Source organism: Microcebus murinus, chromosome 11, assembly GCF_040939455.1.
Source record: "Microcebus murinus isolate Inina chromosome 11, M.murinus_Inina_mat1.0, whole genome shotgun sequence".
Taxonomy (NCBI): domain Eukaryota; kingdom Metazoa; phylum Chordata; class Mammalia; order Primates; family Cheirogaleidae; genus Microcebus; species Microcebus murinus.
Window position 1 is genome coordinate 14,938,246 of NC_134114.1, and position 27,649 is coordinate 14,965,894.

At 32.4% G+C, this 27,649-nt stretch overlaps 1 protein-coding gene across 3 annotated transcripts in view; it reads right to left on the reverse strand.

Moving 5' to 3' along the window:
- CDH18 (cadherin 18) overlaps positions 1 to 27,649 on the reverse strand; it is an 854,315-nt gene that overhangs the window by 97,924 nt on the left and 728,742 nt on the right. For all 3 annotated transcript variants that reach the window (XM_076007946.1, XM_076007945.1, XM_012738455.3), the window contains 2 exons: positions 10,229 to 10,396; positions 472 to 659 (listed from right to left, as the gene is read on the reverse strand). In XM_076007946.1, coding sequence (XP_075864061.1) covers positions 472 to 659; positions 10,229 to 10,396 — 356 coding nt within the window. The remainder of the gene's footprint in view (positions 1 to 471; positions 660 to 10,228; positions 10,397 to 27,649) is intronic.

Sequence of the window (27,649 nt, forward strand, 5' to 3'; positions counted from 1 at the left end):
GTTACTAAAAGAGACTTCTTGTTAAGGTTATTTACAGTTAAGGTTCAATTTTAATTAGTTAATATCACTAATGCTATCTAGGCTATCTTCTGTTGCAATTAAAGAATCACCATGGCTTTATTTTAATGATGTTTTAATTCTTTGCATTTAGTTGAAATACATTTTATTTAATTCTTGGTTGATATAATTGGGACATTTTAGTGAGATTTGAGCAGAGACAAAACATGAACAAAGATGCAGAAGGTTCATTCATGGGTAGTCTGCATCAGATTTTCTACATTTGCCCAATATATTTCCTGAAAGATCTGAAGAGTCAGACACAACCACAGTTAAAACGTAATTACATTTCAAAGAGAAAATATTTTAACACTTTAATGGCCTGACAGCATGGATTATTCATACCTCTGCCAAATTTCCATTCATGGGAAGATGGGTAAATTGTCTAAATCATGAAAAGTATGCTGTTTTTACCTTCTTTAAAGAAAGGATCCCTTCTCTAGTCTCTTTGTCCGTGGAGATGGAGAATATCCCAACACCATCACCATTTATGATGGAGTATGTCATGTCAGCATTTGAGCCAGTGTCTGCATCATTTGCCTTGATTTTCCCAACAGCTGAACCAACTTGAGCTGACTCAGGAACGTACAGCTGGTAGTGCTCTGAAAATATTTGATATTAAACTTATTTAATAATAACGTTCATAAAATAATATTACAAGGAAAATACAATAAATATTTAGAGCATACATTCAAATAAACATTATATTAGCTAATGCATCAGATGGAGTTTTTCAGATTTTAAAAGTACACTATTTAGTAATGTAACACTAGATTTACATAAAATACTTTACATGAAAAGAATTTTAATTTCAGAATATAAGATATTTTATTAGCTTTACACTGTTGAGCAACAGAAAAATAGATAAGAGGTCAAGTTGCATACTTATATTGAACAAAAACTGAATTAGCCAAATATTGGTATAATCTGAATGTATTTCTAGCTCCATAAAGCATGCGAAATTCAAGTATAAAGTATGGAACATTGGAATTCAATAGGAAAACAGAGAAAACAGAAAAAAGAAGGACAAAGCCCAGCTATGAATATAGTTATATATATTACTATGGTATGAATATAGTTTATATATATATACATATATACACACACACAGATAATTACTTTTACCAAGAGACAAATTTAGTGAGATGCATAAGCCACAATAGAGAAATATAGTAAATGTATTTATATATTCATTTACCATAAATTCCCTATCAGCTTCTAAAAATGATTGGAGGTGGCTTTATAATAAAGTCATAAATAATATAAGGTTATAATGAATCACCAAGCTGCAGAATCAAAAATAAATATAATGGCTACATATAATGAAACAGAGTTGGTGAATTATCATTAATTTTGACAGTATATTAACAATGATAAGCACTATTGAGTCTATAAAACTCATTGTCTATATGCAGAAATATTGATTTTCCAAAATTTGTCCTAATATTAAATGTTGAATGTAACTTTTCCTATAGTTACTTATGAAATAAATAATAAAAAGCATAATTAACATGTTTTAATAACTTTTACTGACAAGTTAGAAACATGTTTAATAAAGCAAATTATTACAGAACATTCAAAACAGCATTATAAATAACAGAAACCCAGGAATCTTTAATTAAAATGTAAGTTGACAAAATAATTTTAGCCAAGATTAAATTATTGGTGATTCAATATTATATAAGAATATAGTTAGCCTTTATAGATAAGTGAATATGGAGCCTCTATGAAAATAATTTCAATAAGCTAGTATTTGTCAGTTGTGGCATAATACTAAAAAAAAAAGTCTTATTTAGTAAATGTTAAAACATTGTGGAAAGAAATTAAGGACACATATTGTAAACATCACTATAAATCATCAACAGCAACAAAACCAACAAGTAACCCAATTTTAAAAGCTGGCAAAGGACTGAAATAGAGATTTTCTTCACAGAAGATATATATAAAAAAACTATTATCAAAAAAAGAAAGAAAGAAAAGTAAAAGGAAATAAATGTCGACAGGTATGTGGAGAAATTGGAACTCTTATACACTATTCATGTGGAAGTAAAATGGTTATAGCCATTATGAAAAACAGTGTGAAGATTTCTCAAAAAATTAAACATAAAATCACCGTAAAAAGTGGGGTCTTGAAGTGATATTTGTACTCTCATGTTCATAGCCACATTATGGATGCTAGTCAAAAGATGGAGTCTACCCAAATGTCCAGCAACAGATAAATGTATAAACAAAGTGCAGTATATACACACAACAGAATATTAATCAGTATTTTTAAAAAATAAGTTCTTATTCATTCTAGAGAATGGATGAACCTTGAAATAGTGTGTTTAGTTAAGTTAGCCAGACACAAAAAAACAAACATTGTGTAATTCCGCCTATATGAAGTACCTAGAATAGTAAAACTCATAGAAAAACAGAAAGTTGAATAATAAATAGCCAGAGATTAGAGGGAAGGGAGAATGGGGAGGAACTATTTAATGGGTACAAAGTTTCAGTTTGGCAAGATGAAGAGTTCCAGAGATGAAAGGTAGTGGTGGGTGCATAAGAATATGAATATATGTAGTAACAATTAACTGTACACATCATAATTGTTAAAAGAGTAAATTTGTTACATATACTTTGACACAGTAAAAATAAAATCAGCATGTGAACAGTTAGTACTTGAACCTTTCTTCAGAATGGAAAACAATGAAGGACAAATACCAACAAATGCTGGGAAACATGATGATGAAAATATGACCAAAAATTCTACAAAAGAATATAATATTACTACAAAAATATGTAATTGTCTTCAAAATGCTAGTTTTGCTGTGCTTTTCAATATGTGAAGCTTAGATTCACTGAGATATGAGATACTGTAATGTGCATTGTTGAACTTTAGGCACCAAGTTATTTGCAGTGGATTAAAAAAGTATTTTTTTTTTGTATTTCAAATATATGTGAATAATTTTAAATGGTATTCTTCCTAATTAGCAAAATTTTTCTTCTAATTTCTTCAATTAGTGCCAGAATTATCTATTTTGCCTTTAAGGCTACATAATTTTATACAGCTTAGACATACATATATCATTATTTCATATTTTTATTTTTGAATGTCTCATGATTTCATATGCTACATGCAATCCTTTTCATATGATATTTTAGACTGCATCATAAAGTGCTGATGATTAGCTGAAGTACTTTTAAAGAAGGAAGACTTGGTGAGAATAATAACAGGTCAAATCATTCATTGAAGCTTGTCCTTTTTGACACACTTTTTCCCCAACAGTATTGATTCTAATTGCTTTTTAAAGCCTTTGTATCTTTGCTTCAGTAACTTTTCCAGTTACTGACCAAGTAATTCCCTCAGATTCATTCAAGGCCCAATCCTACAAAAGCTAAAATCAATCTGATCCAAAAAAAAAAAAAAAAAAAAGCCCTGGACAAGATGAATTTACAGCCAAATTCTACCGGACCTACAAAGAAGAGCTGGTACCCACAGAAATTATTGTACAACATTGAGTAGGAGGAGTCCTCTCCAAATCAGTCTACAAAGCCAGTATCACCTCCATAACAAAGGCAAGAAAGACGCAACAAAAAAAGAAAACTACAGACCAATATCCTTTATGAATATAGGTGCAAATATCCTCAAAAATTTACTAGTAAACTGAATTCAACAGCATATCAAAAATAAAAATTAAAAAATCCACCACGACCAAGTGGGTTTTATACCAGGGATGCAAGGATGGTTCAACATACTCAAATCAATAAATGTGATTCACCACCTAAACAGAAGCAAAAACAGAGATCATATGATCGTCTCAATAGATGCTGAAAAAGCACTCCACAAAATACAGCACCTTTTCATGAAAAAAAACCCTCAACAAACTGAATAGAAGGAACATATTCAAACATTATAAAAGCCATATATGACAAACCCACAACCAAGATCACAATGAATGGGGAAAAGTTGAAAAGCTTCCCCCAAGAACTGGAACAAAACAAAGGTACTTACTGTCACCACTTCTATTCAACACAGTACTGGATTTCCTAGCTGGAGCAAATTATAAGTAGACAAGAGAAAGAAATAAAGAGTATCCAAATCAGGAAAGAGGAGGTCAAACTATCACTTTTTGATGGTCATATGATCATGTGTCTAGAAAATCCCAAAGACTCCACCAAGAGACTCCTGGATTGGTAAATACATTTAGTGAAGTCTCAGGTTACAAAATAATGTATATAAATGTATCAATGTATATAAATGTATCAATGTATATATATCAATGTATATATATATCAATGTAAATATATCAATGTATATAAATAAGTAGCATTTCTATATATCAATAACAGTCAAACTGAGAGTCAAAGCATGCACTCAATATCATCCATAATAGATGAAGAAAATAAAATACCTAGAAATATACTTAACCAATGAGGTGAAATATCTCTACAAGGAAAACAATGAAACACTGAGAAAATAAATCACAGATGACACAAACAAATGGAAAAGCCTATCATGCTCTTGGATTGGTAGAATCAGCATTGTCAAAATGTTCATATGCCCAAAAAGTGATTTACAAATTCAACAAAAACCCCATCAAAACGCAAATGTCATATCTCACAGATATAGAAAATATAATTCTATGCTTCATAAGAAAGAGACCAAATACCCAAAGCTATCTTAAGCAAAAAGAACAAATCTGGAGGTATTACATTACCAGATTTCAAACTATAATACAAGGCTATACTAACCAAAACAACATGGCATTGGTACAAAAGTGGAAACCTAGACCAATGCCAGAACACAGAACCCAGATATAAAACCATGTACTTACAACTAATTATCTTCTACAAGCAAACAACAACACACATTGGGGAAAAGAAGCCCTATTCAGTAAATAGTGCTTGATAGCCACATGCAGAAGAATGAAACAGGCCCTCTATCTCTCACCATTTGCAGAAATTAATTCAAGATGGGTGAAATATTTAAATGTAAGGCAGAAAAAGAAAACTAAAAATTTTACAACAAAGTGTAGGAAAAATGCTTCTAAATATCAGCCTAGAAAATAATTTATGACTGACTCCAACAGCAATTACAAGAAGAAGAGAAATAAATGAATGAGACTTTACCAAATTAAAAAGTTTTTGCACAGCCAAGGAAACAATCATTACAGTGAACAGACAACATACAGTATGGGAGAAAATATTTGCATGCTACACATCCAATAAAGGGCTGATAACTATAATCTATAAAGAACTCAAACAAATCAGCAAGAAAACAACAAACAACCCCATTAAAAAGTGGGCAAAAATACATAACAAAAGCTCTTCAAAAGAGTATAGACTAATGGGCAATAAATATACAAAAAAAAAATGCTCAACATCTCTAATCATCAGGGATATGCAAACTAAAATCACAAAGACATATCACCTAACTCCAGTGAAAATGTCTTTTATCAAAGAGTCCCAAAACAACAGTTGCTGGTGTGGATGCACAGAGAAAGGAACACTCATACACTGTTAGTGGGACTGCAAACTAGTACAACCTTTATGGAAAATAGTATGGAGATACCTAAAAGAACTAAAAGTAGGCCTACCATTTCATCCAATAATCCCACTATTGGGTATTTACCCAAAGGAAAAAAGTCATTTTATCAAAAAGACACTTGCACTAGAATGTTTATTGCAGCACAATTCACAATCTCAAAGATGTGGAATCAACCAAAATGCCCATCAATTCATGAGTGGATTAAGAATATGTGATATATATATATATATATATATATATATATATATATATATATATATAACATAGAGTACTACTCAGCCATAAAAACAAGAATTAATACCTTTTGCAACAATCTGGGTGGAACTGCAGATCATTCTTCTATGTGAAATATCACAAGAATAGAAAAAACAAACACCACATGTACTCAATGTTAAATTAGAACTCATCGATCAGCACTTGTGCACAGATGGAAATAAAACTCAATGGAAATCAAGCAGGTGGAAAGGTGGAGGAGGGGATGAGTGAAATCATAACTAATGTATACAATGTACATTATCTGGGTGATGGGTACAGTTATAATTTTGACTCAAGCAGTACAAAAGCAATCCATATAACCAAAACATTTGTACTCCTGTAATATTCTGAAATAAAAAAAAAATTCTTCAAGAATATAGACAATTGAGATGTATGATAAACTTGAACTAATTTACATATGCAGAACCTAAACTATGCAGCTGCAGAATTCGCTCCTTTAAAGTACGTAGGAACATCTATAAAAATCAGCTACATACTGGCCTTTAAAAAAAACCCTCAACAAGTTCAAAGTATATGCCTGCAACCATAATAAAATAAATAGATATCATTTTCTAAAGACAGTGGAGAGACCTCAGCTGTTTAGTAATAAAAAAATAACACTGCATATTTTGATAGGTCAAAAGAGAAGGTTTCCTTATTTTTATTTGTTCTAAACACAATATCGATGCTTTGTATATTATATAATATTTAAATTAGTTTTCAAATAAATATAAATAATAAATTAAAAGCAATGGATCTTCCCTTAAAATATTTTGATTTGACAAAATTCCATTAATGTCAATAACTTCATCAGAAATATTTTCTTTTTCTCTAACATTAAAACTTGCTCAAACCAATTAAACTCTTGTTATAGTGACTTTATGGAAAATACTGCCATCTATTGAACTTTTCGGACTTGATCCTCCACTGCTATTAGATATATTGTACTAAACTCACTGTAGTTACAAGTGCACGGAAGTTGTTGGCTGACTTACAATTTTGTAATCATTTCAAGTTCTTGAGAAAGTTATGCTTTATAACCAAGTTTTTACTGTTTTATTGTGATTATTTGGCATGTGTTATTCTTCATTCCCTAACTAAATTATTTACAAAGACAATTCTCAAAATATAGCTCCTTCCATTTAGGATACAGAAGATTTGCTTTATGAACTTTCACATAAAGGTCTAGATTTTACATTCATATATTTTATGCACGATAATCAATGTCAGTGATTTCTTATCTACCTAGGAATAAATTATGTAACGACCAAAACATAGAATACTATTAAAATCAGAAAAGGAAATGGCAGAATCTTAAGAAGCAAAATGGATAAAGAACTAATATTGAGGAAGTTTATATATTGAGATAGATATTTTTCTCAGAAGGAGAACTGGGCATCACTTATGTATTTTGAGTGGAGATACAGACCATAGATGTGGTGATTTATTTTCTTTCACTGAATCTATTTTTTTTTAAGTGGCTCTCTTTCCCAACACCTTCCAGCCCACCTTGAACTTAGTAGTGGTTACTCTCTTAGTTGGACTTTAACTGTCCAGCCTCTTTTCTCCCCTTCTGCCTTCCTGATACTGACAGGCAGCTTGTTTCAGCCAGGACCCCTATTTGCCTTGTATCCTAGGCCACTGAGTGTGCAACACCCTAGAGACTTTGTAAAGAAAATGACTAGCTTTAATTCACTAACTTTCAAACACTCAGAGCCTACTTAAGATAAAGTGATAACTAATTACTATACAAAATATCACTACCCTATTCACTCTCTCGGGCATGATAGGTTAATAGAAAAAAATGCTTTGAGGGAATATTTTTGGCAAGTTTTTTTGGGGGGGGCCGTTTACACTAGAGTCAATTACAGTAATGGTGTGCGAAAGATGGCTTTCTCAGGTGAAGAGAGAAAGAAGGTGAAAGCGCTATTGTAGAAACTTCACATGTTAAGAGAAACAATTTGACCACTGGATCCACTTGATGACTGAATATGATCTTTCTGTAACTTGACTTGTGTATAGATTTATGCATCCATGTCAGAGTGTGCCATGAATGCAAGTCTTCAAAAGATATCATTTTTTCTATAAGTGGTTTATAAATTTTCCCCAATATGTATATTAATGAGTTAAATGCTTATGGGTGTATTAAAGAATACTGCAAGCTAAAGTAAAATATTATCACAGTGACACTAAATTTTTGTGAAAGGAGCATCGTGTTTTTGTGCAATTGGAGTGCAAAATAAAATATTTTTAAACAAGCCAGCGTGTAAGGTTCTGAGTATGCACTGTCTCCTTTTCAAACCTGTAAGCACCTCTGGAAGTGCAGCAGCATTTACATCTATCAATCATTCTTCTGAGAATGCTACTGATTGAAGAAATGTAGACACTATTAGATAAAATACGTTCACTCAGAGTATACATTTATTCTGTTTCTTTGCCAGTAAAGCAATTGTTTTATCCTTAAACTGTTCAACAGTAACACTGTTATTGATCAAAATAATAAAATCAGAAACAAACCTTTCTATATTCCATATTTATATTCATCTACATGAATCATATTCTCAATACTTCTCACAATTACAATTTTATGTTAATATCTAAAATCAGTCTTAAAGCACTTGTAAATTTAAAAATTATTTTAAGGAGAAAAAGAGGGGCAAGGAGTGGAAGATGCTATCTGTGCTACAAACATTTACTGAGCCTTTGCTGTGTACAACCTGAGTATTCAGTCTATCAAGATCTATAATATAAAAAATAGTGGTGGTAAAATCTATTTGAAAATAATGCAGAGAAGTTATTATTGTAAATTACATTAAAGTTTATATTCAGTTGAGTCTGGCATTATCATTTACTACCTGTTCTTAATCTTCAACTTCAGTTGCCACATTTTATGAAATAATAGTTTTTGTCTCATAGTGATGTATGTGTGTATGCATATTGTATGAACTAAGTGATAAAATACATATAAAAGCTCACTTTATTTTGTAAAATGATTTAAAATTTAATTATATTTTGTGGTTCAATATAATATGGACTTATTTATGATCTATAATTTATTAATACTTTCAAATATACCTTTTTCATAAAGACCACATGCATGAACCAAGTCAAATAATCTTATCTCTATGATCAATATTTTAAAATGTATTTTATTTAACTTTCAACTTGACTTGTGTGCCTTTTAACAATGGTCTTTTAACAATAGTAGTTTGATAGAGTATTTAAATTCAACTAATTCACTCATTCATTTAATAATCATTTATGAAGTGCTGGGCACTTAGCTGAACACTTAAGGTTACCAACAACAACAACAAAAAATCCAAACATCGTTGTTACTTAGAGGATCTCACCATAGTAGAGGAAGTACGCACCTGTGGAAATAACTATAACATGAACATGCATACAAAAGTACCGTATGAGAGGAGCAAAATTATTGGGTCTCTGTAGATTCTACAACAGAGATTCACAAGAAACTTACAACAGGGATTTAAACAAGGGATTATGAATATGGAGAAATTCTAGTTTAAGTAATGATGTGTGCAAGGTATTACTATATTTTAGAAGGAGGTAGTATTTCATTGTGGCTAGGCCTGGGGTATACTGAGAGTGATATTAAGAGATAAAGCTGTTAAAGGCATTTCATACTGACTTGTGAAGAGCCTTTATTGACATACCACAGCATCTACTATATGATAGTTTGTAGACATCATTTCTGAGATGAACATAAGGGACAACTCCTCTATAGGGTTTTTATGATTAAAGGTTATTTTATAAAATGTCATCCACAGTATCTGCCATATTAGAAACACTCAAATTTATTGTAATTGCATCCTTTATATCATGATAATGTCATAAGTGCCATACCCTTCCAAATTGACAGGATTAATACCTCTCCTTTCTCCCAAATTGCCTGTTGGCACAGACGTGTGTGTGTGTGTGGGGGGGGGGGGTGTTTGTGTGTGTGTTTGTGTGTGTAGAACACTGTTTCATAATATGTATTTAAAAAATTAATCACAGAAAGTACATATGTAATAACATTGCACAAGTAGATTGCTGATATCAAAATACATTTTAACATCTCTATGAATACTTTAAGAATAAATATGCAAGACTTCATTACTTAGTATAGTACCACTATATTAATATATAACTATGATGTTAACTGAAACTCATACTTTTAAAATGGGGCCAATTATCTTCCAGGTTCCATAGACAACAGGTGAAGTGATTTCTTTAGTCTTGCATAAATAAGGGTGACCATATAGAACAAAAACAAAATATTTCCACTTAAGAAAATAGTAACATAACAATATTTATTCAAATATTCCATTTTGCTTTACATAAACAGATAATGGTAAATCCAAATCATGGAAAACAGGTACGTACTCTGAGGAAACCGTGGTGGATTGTCGTTGACATCAGTCAAGGTGATATTGACCGTTGTAGATCCCGAAAGCCCTCCAACTTGCCCAGCCATGTCTTTGGCTTGAATGACCACTGAGTAGTGTTCTCTGGCTTCTCTGTCCATGTTATGTAAGGCAGTTCTAATAACTCCTGTAATATACATGTCAAAAAAAACATTATGAGTTATACATTAAACAAGAATCAAGTTATATATCATTTTTTGTTTGTTTTCAGAAAGGTCTTTTTAAGTAGCATACACTTGAGAGAAAGCCACACTTCTGAGAAAAACAGTACCTTAACAATGCACAAAAACTGTCTCATTGAAACATTCATTTACAACCTCATGTCCCAAAGCATTCTATTAGTAGCAAATACCTACCTGTCTTTATTCATTGAGGTAGGTGGTCCCTCAAGAGAAGCCCTGCTGCCCAAGCTTGCTACTCTTGCTGGTGTGCTGAACATTTTACAGCTTGGGCTCCTCAGAAATGTCAATTAAGATGGTCATATTGATTTGACCAGAGATTAATTTTCCTCTTTACAGAGCAACTTCCTTAAAAATTGTCAAGATTTGATGATGGAAGACATTAGATGAGTTTGGACACTTTGAACAGAGATTTTAGGCAAGAGGCATCATTTTAACAGTTATCAAAGACTAAGAAACTCACTATTTTCATCATAAAACAACTTTAACCAGAACTAGATCTAAGTATATAAGTAGAATTTTAAAAATAATAATTCTATAAATACATGTAAAAGTAACATTCTTTATCTTAATAGTGCAAAGGGGGACTTTTGACACACTTTTGCATGAAGGATACTTGGATTGAATAAAGGAATGAGATATTATATATTCATTTGTGATTATACATATATAACACCTACCCCCCATACACACATAAATACCTCTATCAATATAGTCTTTATGACTGAAAACACATTTTCCAGAGGACCATGCTTATCCAGGGCCTATTAACTATGTCATAAAATAATAATATTTTCCTTGTGTAAATGAAGTAAGTTACAAATATATACATAAATATATATATATTTATATATATGTATTTTTACTTTCATGTATATACATATAAACATATGCTCTCAATATATTTGTTACTCCAAACATGGGCCATCATTTAATAAACTCCCTTTTATTTTTAATAAAAATAGTTGAATTATGCCATCTTTGAAAAATACACCAGTAACTTTAATCAAAATCACATGTGATTAGTCAGTAGAACAATTCATAAGAAGTTACCAATTATAACTGCTAACTATAGTGTTTACCAAATATATTGACCAAATATCTTGATATATGATGAAAAATAAAGTTGAATCTTCAAGTTAAAAATAGCATGTTAAAAGTAGGAAGGATTATTCAATCACTTGTTTTGAATATAGAACATTAAACAACTGTTTCTTTGTTTTTTTTAACTGACTTGATTGGCTGTGTAATAATGACTTTGAGAGGAGAGCCTCAGGCTTCAAGAAAAGGAAATAGTGTGAACATATAATTGAAGGAATTTAGAAAAAACTTTCCTGGAGCTAAATAGATATGAAAATTACTCTTACCAAAAGAAGTTATAATAATATGATAATAAATGATTCATCTAATTTATGTATATAAAAAGCCTCAAGCACCTTTATTAAAAAAACAATGTTTATCATATATAACTATTTAAGTATGAATTGATATAGAAATGAATAAGCAAATTATTTATGAAAACACTTTATGAAAAGAATGTGTATTTTCTAGTTTTGGGGAAAAAAAAGAATCTTTCCTAAGAAGAATGAATTATAAATGGGACTTGCCTTTAGTGGGGAGAAATATGAGATTCTTATCAAAGCTAATGTTTTTCAAAATATCATTAATAAAATGATGTTTTGCAAAATATACATATCTAAAAGTAAAACTAATCATTACAAAGTGAATGATAGATATCTCTTTTACACAATTTGAATTTAGTCCTTTAAGATCAGAGAAATCAGCAAAATGTCCTGTTTATAGTGTGAATGTCAGTAATTTCATTACAGTGCCATTATTTGCCTTCTTTTATAATATAGCAACTTCCAGAACAAAGTGGGAAAACCTTGTCAACTAAATTTGCTCATAAAAGAAAAAAGCAAATCCAGAACTGACATATACTTCCCAGAAGTGATTGTCTCAGGATTCATTTAAACTCACAACTATCTTGAATGTGGCCAATTGCATTAGTTTAGCTATGACCTCTCATGGGGACACTAAGGTAACCGGGAAGAATTATAGTCAAACTGCCATAGTAACGTTATTTCAGGACAAGATAATCAACTTCTATCATGCAGCCCAATGCATGTTACTGGGGTGGCCTAAACTGCAGCTGATGCACAGTAATTTTCTTTTTCCTTTTAAATAGACATATTTTAGGTTTTGCTAGTTCTAGGTCCATCCACAGCAAAACTGAGCAGAAAGTACAGAGAATTTCCAAATACACTTTGCCTCCTCCCTACACACACCCTTCCCCATTACTAACATCCTACACCCAGAATGGCTTATTTTTATGATTTATGAACCTACCTTGATACATCATTATTGCCCAAAGTCCAGAGTGTAAATTATAGTTCACTCTAGGTGTTATACATTCTATGGGCTTTGACAAATACATAATGACAGGTATCCACATTATAGTATCATACAGAATAGTTTCATTGCCCTAAAAATCCTTTCTCTTCTATTTAGTCCTCCCTTCCCTCAACACTGATCATTCTCACAATCACTGATGTTTATAGAGTCTCTATAGTTTTGCCTTTTCTGGAATGTAATACAAATGGAATCATACAATAGACAGCCTTTCAGATTTTCTTTTACTCAGTGATATGCATTTAGGTTTTCTCTGTCTTGAAAATGAGCTTGGTAGTTCATTTCTTTCTAGCGTCGACTAATAATTCCATTATCTTGAATGTATGACAGTCTATTTAAGCCAATCACTTACTGAAGGAAATGTTGGTTGCTTTAAAGCAATGGTGATTATAAACAAAACTGCTATTGAGATCTATGTATGAGTTTTTGTATGGGCATAAATTTTCAACTCATTTGGGTAAATATCAAAGAGCATGATTGCTGGGACATATGGTAAGAGTGTGTTTAGTTTTGTAAGAAAATACCAAATTATCTTCCAGAGTGGTTGTGCCGTTTTACATTTCACCAGCAATGGATGAGAGTTCATGTTTTTCCACACCCTTCCAGCCTTTGGTATTTATTGTCAGTGTTCTCGACTTTGGCCATTATAATAGGGGGGTAGTTGTATTTAATTGCTGTTTTAATTTGTATTTCCTTGATGATATATGAAGTTGAACATCTTTTTATATCTTTATTTGTCACCTGTAGATCATCTTTGGAGAGATGTCTGTTCATATTTGTTGTCCATTTTCAAAAATTGGATTGTCCATTTTCAAAAATTGGGTTGTCCATTTTCATATTGTTGATGTTAAGAGTTATTTGTATATTTTAGGTAACAGCATGAATTACTCAGGGTTCTTCAAAAAAAAGAAACAATAGGAAATTTTATAATATATGTGTGTCTATACATATATACATAGATGTGTGTATATATGCACACACTAACACATGTATATATGGAGAAAAACTTCTCAGGAGAAATTGGCTCATGTCATTGTAGAGGATGACGAGTCCCACAATTTCAGGAGACCAAGAAAAGATGATAGTGTAATTCAGTCCAATTCTGAAGTCCTGAGAAACCAGAAATTCAGTGGTGGAAATCCCAGTCCAAGGGCAAAAGAAGACCAATGTCCCAGATCAAGTGGGTCTCACTCTTGCTCAAGCTGGTCTCAAACTCCTGAGCTCAAACAATCCTCCTGCCTCAGCCTCTCAGAGTGCTAGGATGACAGGTGTGAGCCACTACACCCAGCCAATAGCTGACTTTTTTGCAGAATAAAATACATATTTTGAATAAACAGACACATGCACACACATCCTCCTTCCCTTCATACACATGCTGATTTTTCTTCCACTTTTACCCGGGAAGGTACATTTGACAATAGTGAAAACACTAAGCAGAATGATATTTTTGATAAAAAATAAATTAAATGTGAAACTGTTTAGGCAAAATGTCCTATGGACTGGTTTTCTCAGGATATTTTCAGATTAATCCTGTCCAGGCTTAACTACTGAATTTCACGTTTTCATTCTATACATGTGGCAATTTGGGTGGTCAATCATTCAGTCACCTTAATTTATGAAATATCTATATTGTTTTTCAACCTGGACTGTGCTTATATTTGTCTTGAAATTTCCCTAAAGAATAAATTGCTTATTTACATCCCCTGAGATTCTGATTTAGTAATTCAGAGTTGGGTTGTCGTAGGTACATCTCTGATTGACTACCCTGTTATTCTGCTAAGGATACCAAAACAAAATACCATCGACCGCATGGCTTAAACAACAGAAATTTATTTCTTACAGTTCCAGAAGCTAGGAAGTCTGAGATATAGGTGCCAGCTGGTGAGGTCCCAGATCTCTTACTGGCTTGTACATATTAATAACTGCCTTCTTGCAATGTCCTCACTTGGTGTTTCTTCTTTGCAAGTATTGAGGAAGGAGGATCTCTCTTCCACTTCTTATAAGGTCCCACCTTCATGATCTAGTTAACCCTAATTACCTCCCAAATGCCCAATATCCAAATACCACCACATTGGGGCTTAGGGCTTCATCATATGAATTTTGGAGGGATACAAACATTCATTTTGATTCCAGTGCAAGTGAGTCAAGATCATACTTTAAATAATCACAATTTGAAAGGGAAAGTTGTACCATTATATTTTCGTGCATTTCTTCACATTTTTCTCCATTGTGTCATGCCAGTAAATGCATATGTATATGGTCATACATAAATACACACAGAATATACAAAGGTAATATGTATTTTTCATAGTTTTGACACCTAAGCCCATGTACATAATCTGAGTGAAAAATGTTTTGTTTTGGTCGTCAGCTGTTTCTACCATATATTCATGTATACATGTACTCAGTAATAAGGATATAACTTATTCTTATCTTTGAAATAAACTTAGAACGGGCATATTATGTGGCCTTTTAATTTAGGAAAATTTAAAGAAAAAATGGAGAACAGCTTAATTAATTACCAAAAAACATGGCATTGTCCATTTGTTTAAAAGTAAAGAAAATTTTCCTCTTTTCAATATATGCTAGGTGAAGGCTTATGACATATTCTGAATATTTGTTGGATATGCTTCACTTGCAATGCTTATTTCAGAAATTTTAACAGGAATTGTTGCCTTTTACTCTTTTGTGATGCTGGGTTGAGTCAACAGAATGTGATTGCTTGTATATCATTTTGTTTTGTTTCCTATTACATTCCTGGTAAACAACTGTAGGTGCCCTGTTGCCTGCAAATTATCTTCTGAGTACTGCTTCCCAATCACCTTGATATGTAGGAGCTTGTAACTGGGAATTACTCTCTACTGTATACAAGTTCACAACATTGAAAACTCATTTGTGCTTATAAATATTACTTGTTGAGCTTGATTCACTGCCCTACCATATGTTTATGCTTGCTAACTTATTACATTCATATAGCACTAGATCTCTAAAATGTTTTTGTTTTTTACATTTTTACCCACTAAAAAGAATCCAAGATAGAAATGTTATACAAATTGGTTTATTAAATAATACCACAGAAGACTTAAAAATAAAAATGTCGAACAGGCTAGAACAAATAAACAAGAGTGCACATCCAAATTTTTACAAAAACCTCCAAGGTATACACGTATGTTTAGAACAGAAACTGGTAAGATTTCTTCCATGCCTAAACTACATGTGTACACTTTTGCTCAATTGTTTATTTTTCTTAATTTGTTCAGTTTCTCATTTATTCATTTAATGTCTATTATGTTACAGAAAATGTGTTGAACTCCTAGTGTTTCTCTAATGGGACTCATGGATCACTTAATAACTAAATAATGTGGAGTGCTCATTATCATGCAAATTAAAGGACTCCCATGTTACAGCTACTGAATTAGAATCCAGGGCCTTGGGGCCCAGGCATAAGTATTTGTGACAAGCTTCTCCATGGATTCTTATGAATAGACAAATTTGAGATAACCACCAAGAATTGACAACGTATGGTAGCTGGCATTAAGGTGCTCATATTCCATTGTAGGATCAGTTTCTTTAAAATAATTAATACAAATACTGAGAGGTTTAGATATGATTGAAACTTTGGTTAGCCATTTGCTAAATGATGGCACTAAACATCTTGGCAGTAATAATTCCTCTTTTCAAGTGCTTGATTACAGTGGTTTAGGCACCTGGAATATTCTTTATGTTAACTATTCAATTGATACTTAGGTACTTCAACATTCAGTATTTTGTAAACTATGTATACCAAGCTATACATTCTGAATTTTCACAACTGACTTAAGGTAATATGATTTCTATAAAATCTTGTCTGTATAGAAAGCAAAAAAAAAGTATTTAGACATTTAATCTATCTGTATCTAACAACAACACAATTCCAGAAATGTATGTTCTTTATTCATCATGCTCAATTCAATATGTGCTGAATGTGTTTCTACTTCTGTATAAAATGTGGGATATAAATACCTATAAGAGAGAGATTATGACATTAGAATGCCATGATTAGAGTCTTCACTGATACAGAAATAGACAGCAAATCAGAAAAGTTAAGAAATACAGAAAATTTGTTTTATAAATGTGAAACAAAATCCAGACCTCAGAGGTCATAGAGTTCAAAAATTAGAAGAATAGGACCCAAGAGTACTTGTGGGAGAGGATCTATGAAGCCCTGGGTGGAGAAGGAGGGTATTCATGGAAAGGAGACTTGATAGAACAACGGATGCACATGGCAATATATGACAATGAACAGACAGATTTGGCCTCAGTGGAAAATGTTAAAGGGATAATGGTAGAGGTTAGGAACTCAGTGATTACTGTCTGGATATTTCAATATTTTTTTTCTCAAGTGACTGAAAGTTTGGATACAGTAGTTCTTTTACTGTCTCTCTTGGAAAGTCATGATTGTCTAGACTTCACTACTTGTCAGTCATTGTTACTGGCTGCGGCTGAGCAGGTGCATGGTTATCTCTACTTTAGCATAATTGCAACTCCAAGGTTGCAGTGTGTGATGGATTAAAACTTCAAATTTTTATTTATATTTTTGCTATGCCATTTATTTTATTTTTAAAGAAATATATATATATATAAGATATTATATGAGGCAATGTCATCTTGGATTTTAAAAAGAAGCAACATATTTAGCTTCAAGCTATGACTCATGGAATTAACAGTCATAAATTCATAGAGGTAGACATTTTTATGCTTTAGTAGGAAGATCCAATTTTTCCTGCTCTACATTTCTGTTCTCCCTACCATTAAAATTGATGGTGAAGCACTTTATTTCTGCTGAGGAAAAATGGAAGAGGAACTCACATGTTTTGTATATGGACTGTAATTCAAGCACTCCCTTCAGGTACATACCTCATATATTTTTTTCCCATACACTCTATGGGAGGGAAAGCTCAAAGTTTAAACAAGTCTTCCCAAATCACAAGATCAAAAGTTGCAAAATCTGAAACCTAACCAAAGCCTTTCTAAGACTAAAATCTTAATGCCACAGTGTCATCACCTTAAGTAATTTAGCCTTTGAAACTTGTAGAGTCTAAAGGAGAGACTCGGGTAATTTTGAGAGGGAGAGACAGGGAGAGACGGGGGAGAGAGAAAGAGAAGGAGAAAAAGAGGAAGAGGTGGAGGAGGAGAAGGGAGAAGAAGAGGCAGGAGAGGAGATAAAGAGAAACATCATATATGTTGGCTTATCTCTGTAAGGATTTGGGGACATAAATCAGAAAGATGCACAGAGAATGTAGTTGCATTGCTATACCAATAAAGATACTTATAATTTAGAATGCTTTGTTTTCCTTTTTTAAAATATGTATTTTGTTTATTTCTTATTTCTGTTATGAGTGTTCCAATGTCATCTATATTTTCACATGCTGTCTATCTAGTTGATCTATATAATAACCATACCAATAAAATCATAGCACTGCCAGGGCATTTTGTGAAGGCCAGTTATTCTCTAGACTATCAAGCATTTAGCACAGGTATTCCATTCAGCAAAACTTTACTGAGACAGTGCTACAGATACCCCTTGGCTTACAATGGGGTTCTATTGCAATAAACCCATGGTAAAATTGAAAACTGGTAAGTTGAATCATCATAAGTAAGGGACTTTCTGCATATGGAAGAAAGGAAATGGAACTATAAACTTTGAAAACACTCGCCTTGGAGTAAATCTCAAAGGTGATGATTATGATAATAGAACTACTAATAGGCATAGGGTATTTATTAATGATTTGTATTTGACACTAGGAAGAATGCTCTGTGTTGATCATCATATTAAATCCTCCATGAACTGCAGGTAATAGGTGCTCATATCCATTTTAGGAAAGGTGGATTACAAAAACTGAAACCTTAAGGAATTTGCACAAGTATCGATAGGTATGATAGAGCCAGAATTCAGTTCATGCAATTAGGATTTGGAGTCTGTTTCCACAATCAATACCCTCTGAGTATCTCACTCCTTGTGAATACATTGGGAAAACACTGCATAGGTCACATGGGTTTATAGATAAAGTGTTTAGCATAGTGTTGAAGTGTGCATTAGGCTGTCAATAAAAGATTGCTTTGCCTTTTCATTTGTTATGTGCTACATGAGGAACCACAGAAAAATATCACTTTTCTGCTTAAAAATTTATAACTTGCCACTCCTTGTTGATATGAAACTCATACTGTACATAGCAGCCCTGTAGTTTGGCCTAAACAAAAACCCAGTCAATTCTTTTAGGTATGGGAAATGGGATTGCTGGCTCATAAAGCAGTTCTATTATTAATTTTTTTGATGAACTTATATACTCTTTCCATTGTAGGTGAACTATTTTAAATTCCCACAAACAGTGTATAAGGGTTTCAATTTCTCTCCATGCTCACCAACACACTTTTTTATTTTTTTGACAATAGCTATCCTAACAGTTAGGAGATGATATATCCTTGTGGTTTTAATTTACATTTCCCTGAAGATTAGAATTATTATCTTGTTTTATACCTATCAGCCATATCCAAAAGAATTGAAATCAGGTTCTTATAGAGATCTCACCCCCATGTTTATTGCAGCAGTATTCACAACAGCCAAGTTATGGAAACAGCCTAAATGTCCATGGACTAATGAATAAATAAAGAAAATGTAGCATATACATACAAGAGAATATTATTCATCCTTGAAAAAGAAGAAAATCCTGTAATATATAGCAATATAGATAAATTTTGAGGATATTAAGCCAAATCATGATCTCACTTATATGTGGAATCTGAAAATATCAAGCTCATAGAAGCAGAGACTAGATAGAATGGTGGTTTCCAGGAACTAGGGGGAGGGGGAAATAGGGAGTTGCTGTTCAATGGGTAAAAAGTTTCAGATACGCAAGATAAATAAATTCTAGAGATCTATTATCCAACATTGTGCCTATATTTAACAATACTGTATTGTGCACTTAAAAATTGTTACAAGGGTAGCTCTGATTAAATGTTCTTATCATAATTTAAAAAATAACAATCAATAGTGTAGCCAGTAACTGTATATTGGATGGTATTTTTTTTTTTTTCTGGCTTCTAATCACCTCCTTCCTCCTTAACTTCTTCCAGAGTGGGGACAGTATGCAGAATTCTGATAGCATGTGTGCATTCATAAAATATTTTACACATTTTTTCCAGAATCGATATGATTTTGGGTGAAAAAATTAAATAAAAATGGCTATGGGATTTTTCTTCAAATGTTTCTCTTGTTTTTGACCAACAGAGCCTAAAATAGATTTTAAAAAGACCCTTGCACCTTGGCTATTTGGTTTCAGAAGCAGCCTCTGCTTCTCTTGGCCAGGTTAGGTTCTAATAGCCCCTAAGAGAACACAATGGAGCTATAATATTGGACTCCAGTCACAAGGAAATTGCCAAAATGACAGAAATGGGATTCAGAATATGGATGGCAAATAAGATGATTGGAATTGAAGAGAAAGTTGTAAACCAACAAAAATAAGCCAAAAAATATTTCAGGGAATCAATGAAAAAATGAAAAAGTCACTAGAGAGCTAGACAACATAAGAAAGAATATAACGGAACTTAAAGAAATGAAAGAGTCATTAATGAAATTTCAAAATGTAGTTGAAAGCTTTAACAGTGGGCTAACCCAAGGAGAAGAAAGAATCCCAGAGATTGAAGACAAGGCTCTCAAAATAACCCAGTCATTCAAAGAGGCAGAGAAGAGTATAAAAAAAGCCTCAGCAATCACTGAGTGGGACTGTGTGGAGCAAACTAATATTTGATTTATAGGTATCCCTGAGGGTAAAGAAGAAAGAGTTAAAAGCATGAAAAACCTATTCGAGGAAATTATTGAAGACAACTTCCTGGGCATTGTCAGAAATTCAGACATACAGATACAAGCATTGGGGAGATTCATAGCAAATAGGTTAGCTCTAATAGTATCAGAATCGAAGATCCCCATTGTAGTGAGTTTCCTTTAAGAAATAGCAGAAAGATGATGTAAAAACTTGGGTATATGAAATTTCTGACTCCAAAAGTTCAGGATTCAATTTAAGTGTAACAAAAGGAAGAGTGAGAATCTTAGAAAATAAAGATTCATGTTGTTTCAAGTGGTCATTAACCTTTTTGTGTTTTCTCTTTGAGGGGAATCAAATACCAATGTTATTATTGCTACCATTTGGAGAAAATTTTTATCGCTTGATGGTACTAACAAAGCTACCTACAAATTTTTTGACAATAGTACCATTAAAAGTCTGGATTTATTTGTCTTCCCCTTGTATTGGGGCTGACCTGTGACCGCTTTAACCAATGCAGTGCAATGGAAGTCACTTTAGCAGTTTTTGCCCTGCTCTTAAGAGGTTTGGAAGACTCTGCCATGGTCTTCATATCTCCTGAGCTCTCTAACTAATGAGACCATGTAGAGAAGCTTTGAGATCACATGAAGAGAAATAATGTCCAGCTGGGCCCATTCTCCCAGCTGTTCCTGCTAAGGCATCAGGCATGTAAGTAGACCCATCTTTGAACCTCCACACCAGTTCATGTGTCAAAAGCTACGAAACCAAACCTATGCTATATGTATCAATAAATTGTGCAGACAATCCCTGCTCAATTTTCTCATATTCAAAATTATTGTTGTTTTGAAAGTTCTGAGTTTTGAAGGTAGTTTTCCCCACAGTTTGAATCCAAATTTGGCATTAAAATTTGTAATAAACACACATATGCACACATATATGCACATATACATATACACATACACATTTACTACCATAGAGAGATAAATGATGGTTGGCTTCTAGATCTACTCCTAACACCATTATATCAATACTATATATTTTCTACCTATTATCTCCTCTCCTCTCTTTTCCCTCCCCACCTCCCTCTCTCCCCCTCTGTTCTCTCCCTGTTTCTCTCTATTTCTCTTCAGAACTAGAGTGTATACAGATATACAGAAACACACATATTTCAAAGATGTCATATTTAAGTTATGGTACATATATACTGAATTCAAGTAAACATTATATGTAGAGGATAAGCAGAAGAAGGAAAATGAATCTGACTTCCAAAAATTGCTGTGAAATGAACACATAGAACACAACTTCTTCTAATTATTGAATAGTTATTATTATTCATAAGATTCTTACCATAAGGAAATTTGTACTCTATGGGGAGTAATAAGGTTATCTATAATATTTATGGGATAATATTAATCTAGAACATTAGGAAGATAATTTGAAATTTTAAAATATTAAATACAAATCTTATTTTATATACTAGATATTAAATGTTTGACTAAGTACTCTAACTTAAATAGAAGTAGATTTTCATGAAAAATAAAGATGAAATAGTAATTGAAAAAATTAGAAGTAGTTAAGTATGATTTCCCAAAATAGCTTACTCATGTAGTTTATAAAAATTTGATGTGCTCAAAATGAAAACATAAATTAGAAATATTATCAAATAAACCTTATGCCTTATTTATCCATTGGAATATTTTTCTGTTACTCTGCTTCTTGATTTTTTTACAATGAATTTATTTTTCTTTTTTGTTCTTGATTATGATGGTGAAAATGGTCTAACAATATAAACATGGAATATTTTAGTGAAGTTATTATTTAAGAAAGGGTATTTAACATGAATATCACAAAAATATCTGGAATATGTGTTGTTGAGACTGCTATATTGAATGTAATATAACACAAATTAAAACATATATATATATATATATATCTCAATGACCATCTAGCTCTATTAGTAATGGTATAATTGACAACATAGGCCCATAAGTAACGAAATATTGACGATTTCTCATGTTATAATTATTATAACATCTGGCTTCCTAATTTTAAAAGAAAGTTTTGTTTTCCTTTTATATAATGATTTACTTTATAATGCATACATCATACTTGAATGATCTAAAAAGACATTGCCATGTTCAACAAGCTGGTTGTCATGTTATGCATGCTATATATAAGAATATGTAGGTATGCCTGTATATTATATACAAGTTATTTGTCACATGGAGCATATACGTAGTACTGAAGCAAACTTATGTATTTGATTTATAAAATTATTTTTTAAGATTTGAAAGGTATGCATACATATATGTCTTATTTCCTTTTGTATATAACTTAAACCAGAATCTTTAAGACACTTGTGGAAAATTAAGTGAATTTTAAGTTTTATAGAATAAGATTAGACTGTAATCGGGATTGTTGTAGTACATTCAAAGCAACATAAAAGAAAAGTGCAAATACAATTGAAAAAATACAAAGTAATCACTAGGCTTTCAAGAATGCTAAGGAATTTTTACTGGCTTTGATCTTTTACATATTTGTAGTGAAAAATTATAAAAATAATCATTTAACCATGATACTACCTGTATTTTCCTGAAAACTTTAAAAATAATGAGATGAACATTATTTGGGAGGAAGATATTTTACTGATTGTGTAAATTTGACTGACGATTCAATTTTTGCTTTGTTTGTCATTAATCTGTAGATACATTCATTATTAATTAATAATTAACATGTATTCATGTCATTATGACTTCAGTAGCATTGAAAGGCAATATGGTGAAACCATGTGAACGAGGCCACGATTTATGAATAACTCTTACATGCACAGATGCCGGCCACACAAAGTAATAGAAACAATAAATAGCTCAAAGAAATATGGAAGCTTTTATAGAAAGATTCTTGTTCATGAGAAGAAGATTATCCATGTTAAAGCCTTGTCTCGTTATGCTCTTGACTAGTTTAAGTGATGAATGAGAAATCTTAGTAGCTTGGGTACACTCTTAGCATTTATTAAATATAAGCCATCCAGTAAGTTAATTAATAATCTGATACCCTATGTAACTAGTTACTAAATGGTAATAACAGAATGCATACTACAGAAGGGTACTGTATTCTAATTTAAATGATGCTCACAAAGCATTGAGTTTTGTTGAGCTACGTAAATGTAAAATGCTACTTTTTTATAATATGATAGAAAAATGCCATAGAATTAATTATTAATTGATAACCTGAGGCATGAAAACTGAATTTGTCTGTATATGAACAGATATTTTTGTCTTTTGATGAAGAGAGTGAAGAGAAAGCACTTAACACCTGACAGATGAATCTGAAGGATGAATATTATATGATTTGTGTAGTAAGAATTTTAATTAGTATCTAAATATGTTTGTAGGAAAAGGTTTCTAGGAAAGAAAAAATAAAGTTAACAAGCAAACATGAAAGACTCGTTTTATTCTACCAGGCTATACAGCTTTATCATGTTCTCTTAATATTTGACTTCATGGGGTAATATGTTGTTAATTAGTTAAACTATAACCAAGGAAAAGGAAGGAATGCTTGGAAACTGACAAAAAACACCACTTTGTTAACAAATTTGTGTTAAAAAAACAGATTTATCAAGATTGACTCCATTTTAAAAACTATTAAAAGGTATTAGCTTCCCTATATTGGGCAGAGATGTGAAACACAAAATAGTAAAATCAGACAGATGGAATAGAAAGTTTCAGCTAAATGCTAACTTGTTCCTACTTTCTCCAGTAACGATAATATCACATCGTAAGTTGGTGGATTAGGGAAAGCTAACAGGCATAAGAATTCTCAGATCTCTCCCTGTATGAATTGTGACTGATGTAAACACATCTTTAATTTTTGCATAAAACATGAAATAGTACCTGCCACCTAAAAAATGAAAAGTGTATTGTTCTTGAATTTCTAAATTTCTTATAGCCAAATCTCTGGAGAAGTTGTCTATTGATGGCATGAAGTAGAAACTGAGATGGATATTTGGGTTGAGGACATTTGTTAGGGACTGTACAGGGAAGAGGGAAGGAGCAGAAATGAACAGAGAACAGTATTAGACTGTGATGTGAGTCCAACAAAGCTTAGGCTAATGTAGCAAGGAGCTCTGGATGATGCATTTCCTGTTTAAGTGTCCAGGCCAGACCCCATACACCCTAACTCTTTAAGTCACTGGATGAGGGCTGTCCTAGAAGTGGAGTGAATATAGGCAAGGTGGCCATAGGAATCTGAGATGAATCTGAAGGAGGTGGCAGGCAGAAATGGGTATAGAATGTACTCCCTACACTGGCCAGCAAGTCCTTCCTTAATGGGAGCTCAAGGCCATGCATCCCTCTGTCTGCCACACAGTATACCTAATTTGTTCCCCTTAATTCCCAGCTCAATCACCTCCAGTCTTGATTCAGTCTGCGTACTACACTCTATGTGATTGTATGATCTCAGCTTCTATGGTTCTCACATTGCCAAATGCAACTGTGCTCATCTCACCATCAGCAATACTGGCCACAGGCTATTATTCCTACCTTTATGAAAGACAATTTTCTTGTTTTTCTCAGTTCTATTCCCTTACGTTAAATATTGCCACCACACTAATTTACTTACTGTCATCATGACAATTTAATTCTTAATTTTTATAACTATTTGTATTTTCCCACTAGGACAAAAGCTCCACAAGATCTAGGATGTTTATTTTTCTGTGTTTTCCTTGCTGTACCATCCTTGCCTAAAGCAATTCCCAACATTTAAGTTATCCTCAAGTACCACAAATTGGGCATTTAAACCATAAAAAAGTGCATTGTATCACAATTCTGGAGCCTAGAGATCTGATATTAAGGTGTTGGCAGGTTTGGCTCTTTCTGTGTGTGGGCTGTGAGGAATGGTTGTGTTCCGGGCCTCTCTCTTTGGGTTGTAGATGGCTGTTTTCCTGCTCTCATGATCCTCTCTCTGCATATTCAAATAGTCTTTTCTTTGTCAATATCTGTATATCCAAATTTCCTCTTTTTATAAGGACACCAGTTATATTTGATTATGGCTCACTGTTCGTCACTTTAACTTGATAGCCTCTGGAAGAACCCTGTCTCCACATAAGGCCACACTCTGAGGTACTGGGCTTAGGACTTCAACAGATGGGTTTTTTGGGGGGGTAAGGAGGGTGGATACAGTTTAACTTATAACACTGAGCAATGTAATTAATAGCACCAAAGGAAAAATAAATACATATTGACTATGTAAGTCTGTTCCTCAAACCCATATTAGAGAACCTCTTTAAGTAAAATTGTAAGTTTCAGACTGACCACAAACGAACTGATGAACTCACCGTAATGATAAAACACAAAAAGTTAAAAACAAATGTGTGAAAGAACAATGCTAGAGAAAAGATGGAGAAGGAGAGACACTTCTGTGTGAGTAGCCTAACAATAGAACGAATGTGAGATCATGAAAAGTGGCCTTGAACTCCTCTATCCTGAGAGATAAAAAGAGTCATTCTTCCTTTACCTAGTAGCTATTAAATGCCCATTAGATCCAGACACTCTTCTAGGGACAGATAAATCACTACCTTCAGAAAGCTTACATTCTGGAAGGGCAGCATAATGGGGAAAAAAAAGCAAGATAATTAAAATAATTGACTGTATCATATATAGCAGAATAATTGATATTATTTGCTGGGGAAAAATTTGGTTTGGGCTTATGATTTTAACTAGGACTATAATAATGGTATGTTGGAGTTGGCTAGTTCTGGCTTACAAAAGATAATTATTAAACTTTCAAAAATGTTGAGACCTGGCTCATAAATACAGTCATTGTTCAAAATTAGATGATATTAACTAAAAAATCAATATCATTTAAAAAAACCAATAAATACTGAAAACTTCTTACTTCTAAATTGTATTGCTATATTGTACTATCTATGCTTTTGATGTTATTTTACTTCTATTGTGTCTGTATATTGGAAATACTATAGAATGAAGTGGTCATCTTTTCCCAACTCCATGTTCAATGGTGTCACCTTGGTAACTTAAAAAACAGTGGTAATGGAAGTATTTTCACCATGAAAATTAGCAAATGCTACTAACTCAGGGTTTAACTATTGACTTGGTGATTTTCTATATTTCAGAAAATAAAGGAGAAAATATAAAAGCATATTAAACTCACAAGCATAGACATTACAGTAAGAATAACAAATTTTGAAGAGATATTATTATAAATAATGAAAACTATTTTTCAACTTAGCAAAAAATGTAGCTTGTATTGAGGGATAAGTGAAGTTTAGATAAACATCATTTATCTACACATTAATATAAAGAAAAATATCAACAAACACTGAAGCCCAAACTAAACTCATTTGGCAATGAACTGAGCTACTTCTTTGCTTAATGAAGCATTTATTTGCAGTAGAATATTGTCACTATTCAACATATTGAAACAATAGGTTGAGTATGGATGAAAATGTTGGCAAAAATCAATGCAAGCATTCTGTAAAAATCAATTGACTATGTGGAATTTCCAGTAAAGGGCAATATATATTTTATAATTGTTTGCAAATTGTGTGCCTCATATCTTTTATAACAGTAAAATTTATACAAACATATGCTCATGTACATGCCTATATGTTTCTGGTTTTAAACATTTACTAGCACATTGCTGACTGCTAGGGATAAATATACTAAAAAGAAGTGAGAGAGAAAGCATCATAGGCGAAATGAATCATATGCACAAATACCCTAATGTGGGTGCTTTCTAGGTTGTGGGAGGGAAATCATTGAGGCCAGCATATTTACTATTATAATGTTCTTGGCTTTGGCTATAAGTGAGATGGGAAGCCACTGACAGTTTTTGAGCAAATAAGTGATATAACCTCATATATTTTAACATGATTGCTATGATGTTGTGTTGAGAATAGACTGTATGGAATAAAGGTGGAATCGAGGAGACAGGTTAAGAGATAAGTACAATAAAGTTAATTAAAATGGA